This window comes from Cariama cristata, unplaced genomic scaffold (assembly GCF_000690535.1).
Source record: "Cariama cristata isolate BGI_N322 unplaced genomic scaffold, ASM69053v1 scaffold28066, whole genome shotgun sequence".
Lineage (NCBI taxonomy): Eukaryota > Metazoa > Chordata > Aves > Cariamiformes > Cariamidae > Cariama > Cariama cristata.
This window is the reverse complement of record NW_009623182.1, coordinates 20,660-25,893: the sequence shown is the minus strand read 5'-3', so window position 1 is coordinate 25,893 and position 5,234 is coordinate 20,660. Positions and strand designations below refer to the sequence as shown.

Here is a 5,234-nt window from a genome sequence, read left to right as displayed (position 1 = left end):
TGAGCAGAGGGGAATGATCACCTCCCCTCGATCTGCTGGCAATAATTTACCTAATGCATCCCAGAATACCATTCAGCTTCTTTGCTGCAAAGGCATGTTCCTGGCTCATGTTCAACTTGGTTTCCACTGGGATACCCAGGTCCTTTTCCTCAAAGCTGCTTTCCAGTTGGGCGGCCCCATCCTGTACTGGTGCCAGGGGTTGTTCCCCTCCAGCTGCAGGACTTTGCACTTCTTGTTGAACTGCATGAGGTCCCTGTCAGCCCACTTCTCCAGCCTGTCCAGGTCCCTCTGGATGGCAGCACGACCCTCTGGTGTATCAGCCCCTCCTCCCAGTTTGGTATCACCTGCAAACTTGCTGAGGGTGCACTCTGCCCCATCGTCCAGATCATTAATGAAGATGTTAAACAGCACTGGACCCGGTATTGACCCCTGGTGTACACTGCTGGTTACTAGCCTCCAGCCAGGCTTTGTGCCACTGATCACCATCCTCTGGGTCTGGCTGTTCAGCTAGTTTTCAATGGATCTCATTGTCTGCTCATCCAGCCCATACTTCAACAGCATCTCTGTGAGGACCTTGTGGGGAGACAGCATCGAAAGCCTTCCTGAAGTCCAGGTAGACAATATCCTCCGATCTACTAAGCCAGTGATTTTGTTGTAGAAGTTTCTCAAGTTGGTAAAGCATGACTTCACTTTGGTGAATCCATGCTGACTACTCCTGGTTACTTTCTTGTCCTGCATGTGCCTGGAAATGGTTTCCAGAATTAGCAACTCCATTACCTTTCTGGAGATTGAGGTGAGGCTGATCAGCCTGCAGTTCCCTGGGTGCTCCTTCTTGCCGTTCTTGCCCTTCTTGAAGACATGAGTGACATTTGCTTTCTTCCAGCCTTTGGACACTTCTGCCAATCACCATGATCATTCAGAGATCATTGAGAGAGGCCTTGCAATGATATCAGTGAGCTCCCTCTGCATCCATGTGCCCATGGACTTACGTATGCCCAGTTTGCTTCAGTTTTCTCTGACCTGATCCCCTTCCACCAAGGTTATGTCTTCCTTGCTCCAGCCTTTCCCCCTGGTCTCTGGGGCCTGGGATTCCTGAAGGCTGGTCTTGCTAGTAAAGACTGAGGTGAAGAAGGCATTCAGTACCTGAGCCTTTTCCATGTCCTATGTCACCAGGTCCCTCGTCTCATTCAGCAGCAGGCCCTATCCTTCCTTTTGTCACCTGTCTACTTATAGAAGCCCTTCTTTTTGCCTTTAACATTCTTGGCCAGATTCAATTCCATTTGGGCTTTGGCTTTCTTAACCTCATTCCTGCATGCTTGTGTAATGCCTTTCTATTCCTCCCGCATTACCTGCCCCTGCTTCCACCTTCTACATGCTTCGTTTTTGTGTTTGTGTTTTGTCAGGAGCTCCTTGTTCATCCATGCAGGCCTCCTGGCATTTTTGCCTGACTTTCTGCGTGCTGGAGTGGACTTCTCTTGAGCTTGGAGGAGGTGATCCTTGAATATTAACCAGCTTTCTTGCACCTTTTTTCCTCCAGTACCTTGTGCCACTGCACTTGTCCAAGGAGATGTTTAAAGAGGCCAGAATCTGCTCTCCTGAAGTTCAGCATTGTGATCTTGTTTTTTGCCTTCCTCTCTCCTCCCAGGGTCCTGAATTCCATCATCTCATGGTCACTGAAGCCAAGGCTGCCTTCAACCTTCACAGCCCCAGCGAGCCCGTCATTGTTGTACATTGTACCTTAAATGATAACTTTATGCTCAGATACTTTGAATGAGATTTAAAGAATCAAGTCTTCAGAGTTGCTTGTGTTAAGAGAGTTTATCATTGCATAAACATAGCTTGCTATCATATCACCTGAAATGAGGAAAAAACATCTCTAAGTCAACAGATGAGTGATGATAGTCTTACAACTTTCCATGTTATTATCAAGCCTTCCTGCAAACAATGCCCAGTTTGTCACTGTGATACCTATTAATCTCAACTGGATTTATTTCACATGCCAGTAACAAGTACTTTTTTTCTGTAAGTCATACATCAACTTGTTCCCTTGTGGGAGAAAAAATTAAAAGAATGAAAGCAAAGTTGTAATAGACTTGGAGTACAAGTGCAACACTTTTTTGTTAAAAGTATCTTTAAATAGAAATTGAGGTTTTGAGTTAAAATTTTTTCCACTTACTTTTTGTTGTTCTTGACATCTCTGTTGCCAAAGATCTAAAGATTTTGCCTCAAAGTTGTTACGATTTGATCATTGCTTCTAAATAATGTATTTTATATGTAGAATCATAGAATGGTTTGGGTTGGAAGGGGTCTTTAAAGACCATCTAGTCCAACCCCCCTGCAGTGAGCAGAGAATGTGTTACCTTGGTCATCCTTTACATTACATTGTTAAATGTGAGCATAGTACCTTTCTTTGTAGCTGCAGAATGAATGCTTTATTTTTTCGTATCTCCGTGTAGTAGAGTTCTGCTGTGATACAATGGTATTTTGAGTGTGCTGACATTGCTTGTTTTAATAGTTGCCATGCTATCTTATGTATTTAGATTTTTGGTATTTTGCTCAAATTGAAGAGATAAATAACAGGGATGAACAATGTTGTGTGTTACAACGAGTAGAAGAAAGGAGGCAGAGTAGAAGTATGAAGTACTGGGGATAAATGAATGCATTGCTAAGGACTCTGGTTGCCATGTGGCAGTAGATGCTAATCTACTAGATTGGTAGAATGGACCAGAGCAGAAATTACGTGTTTACTCCCTTAACGAGAGGTCATTCGAGGTCAGTGTGGAAGCGTGGCTTTAAACACAGAGCTGCAGGATATCGTGTACTCTGTGCCAGAGTACGGACCTCATGTTCTGCTGCATTGTTGGGGTTTCCTGAGAAGATTGAGTAGCTCTCGGTTATTTTATGGCAAGCATCTGAATGCCTCCTTCAGAGCACAGCTGTCTACTTAACCTGTTAAGAATTGTCGTTTGGTAGAGACGGGGCAAGGTACTAGCACACGGGCAGACCCACCACCCGTGGCAGCAGCACTGGTCTGGCAGCCGCCTGTCTTCTTGTTGTGCAAGTGACTGCCGCATGTGGGAGGCAGTTGATTGTGTTTATACCATGTGGGATGATTGCTGTCTCCACAAATTGGATTATTGCGGATGAAAATCACAATTCTTTTCTTGTTGCTGTGTGAGTTCTTCTACTAAATGCTTGGATAGAGGTTTATGTTAATCCCTGTCACCAGATTACAGGTTTAAAAAGGCTTGCTTAGAAATCAAAACCTGATGTTGCAGCCTTCTCCAGATGCTCAGTACCATTTGGTAGAGTTGTGGCCATTTACAGTAGTTGGGGATCCAGCTCAAAATTCATTACGCATGTGAGAGAATATCTGATTAAAGGAAAGGCAGCAGCCTGCATAGCCAGTTTAGCCTGATACAATTCAAAACAGAAGGAGAAAGGTACATCTGTTGTGAAGAGCAACAACAACAGCATGCTTTGCATTTCCTATCAGTGACATCTCCAGTGTAATCCTTTTATCTCTGTTGGCTTGTTTATTTTACCTGTCAGCCTTCCTATTTTTTATTAAACTCCTCTGGTTTCTTTAGTATGCCAGTTGTACAATCCTACCAGAGAACCCACTCTTGGAGTAATATTTTCCAGGATTGTTTCTAAATCCCTGCTGAATTTTAAATTCACTGCTGTGACCAAGCATATCCATTTGTTCCACCTTAGCACTTCATCACACCACTCTTACCAAAACCGTTAAGCATCTGCGCTGGCATGCCCGTTGGCCTGGCGGGTTGTGTCATTGTGGCGTTACTTCAGCCTGCTAACAAACGTGCTGAATTTGTAGGATTTTGACATTTGGTTTAATCTGTACTGCATTCCAATAATGAATTCATGGATTTAGAAAAGAAAAAAAAAAAAAAAAAGAAGAAATAAAAGGCATATCATATCATTTAGAAGCACAGAAGCAGGGGCAGGGGCTGAAGCGACAGGGGAAGGTGCCGAAGGGGTGCGGTGACAGGATTGTACGTGTCTGGGGCAGCCAGGGAGATCTGCCTGCGTCCTGGGCTTTGTTGCAGGTCAAGGCGAAGGGACACTTCCTCCCAGTGGGAAATCGAGAAGGGTCTCCCTGGGGGATTTTCCCTGGCTCCTAGGAAGGTGCATTCTGCAACAAAGTATTTGGAAAAGTTGTAGTAGTAGAGCCTTGAATCATGATGTGGAGCTTACTCTTGCTATAAATGAGGTGGGCTGGAGTACGTAAACAGGAAAAAATTTCTAGATGTTTGGTTTGGGCAGGGAAGACGAATTCAAGTTCTGGGCCTGTTCTTAAAGGCCTGGGTCATTTAATTTTTAGCTTACGCTATTTCTAAGTAACAAATCAGTGAGTTTTCTTTGATACAAGTTCTTACATTTTAATGTAGTTTGGGTATATTAATTAAAGTTTAGCAAGATGAAAAGTTAAAGTATTGCATTGCAGAAGCTGGATTTTTGTGGAGACAAAAATACCCCATTCCTTCTCAGAGCATCCTACATCAGAGACCTCAGACGAAACTCCTGGTACTTCTTTTGCAGATTACGTCAAGAGAATGACATGGTTGACTCGGCTCCTCAGTGGGAAGCTGTGCTACGGCGACAAAAGGAGAAAAACCAGGCAGATCCAAACTACCGGCGATCCAGGCACAGATCTCGATCGTATGTAACCCTTGCCCTCTTTGATGTGACAATTAAGGCTGCTGTGAAAGCATGTGAAAAAGCAGGAGGAGTATCTCCAGTGTGGTGATGGCCCTCAGCTGCTGAGGAACAGAGACTTTCACATGGCACATTCTCACGTTAGTAGATTTGTTTTTGTGGTCAAACTCCCTTCGTCTAGTGATTTGAATTTCAACGTACAAATAACGCAGGAAGGGCTTTATAACAGAGCTGGTCAGGAACTCTCTCCATCACCTTGGGTGGAGTCCTGGATGGTTTTGTGTCTCATTGAACATTAATTCTGTAATGAGGATAGCAATTCCCTTTTTCTGGGCAGCAAGTCTCTGAAAGCATTCAGATTTTGTGTGATAGGTGCAGGCATTTTTGTGAAATGCATGCACAGTTGTTTAATCATATAACAAACATCTGCGGTATTGTTCCAGATGAGACCAGCTGCTGATGTCTCCATGTCAAATTACCATTGGCAAGCAGCAGTCAGTGATATATTGCGTCCTGATGTCAGGATTTCTGTGATGGAACCATGCTGCCAGGCA

At 44.1% G+C, this 5,234-nt stretch overlaps 1 protein-coding gene across 1 annotated transcript in view; it reads left to right on the top strand.

Moving 5' to 3' along the window:
* The window catches only part of LOC104163590 (band 4.1-like protein 4A), a gene marked incomplete at its 5' end in the record, with an annotated part of 42,744 nt that overhangs the window by 27,891 nt on the left and 9,619 nt on the right, over positions 1 to 5,234 (top strand). Inside the window, one exon of the mRNA XM_009702643.1 lies at positions 4,564 to 4,683. Within this exon, the coding sequence (XP_009700945.1) occupies positions 4,564 to 4,683 (120 nt within the window). The remainder of the gene's footprint in view (positions 1 to 4,563; positions 4,684 to 5,234) is intronic.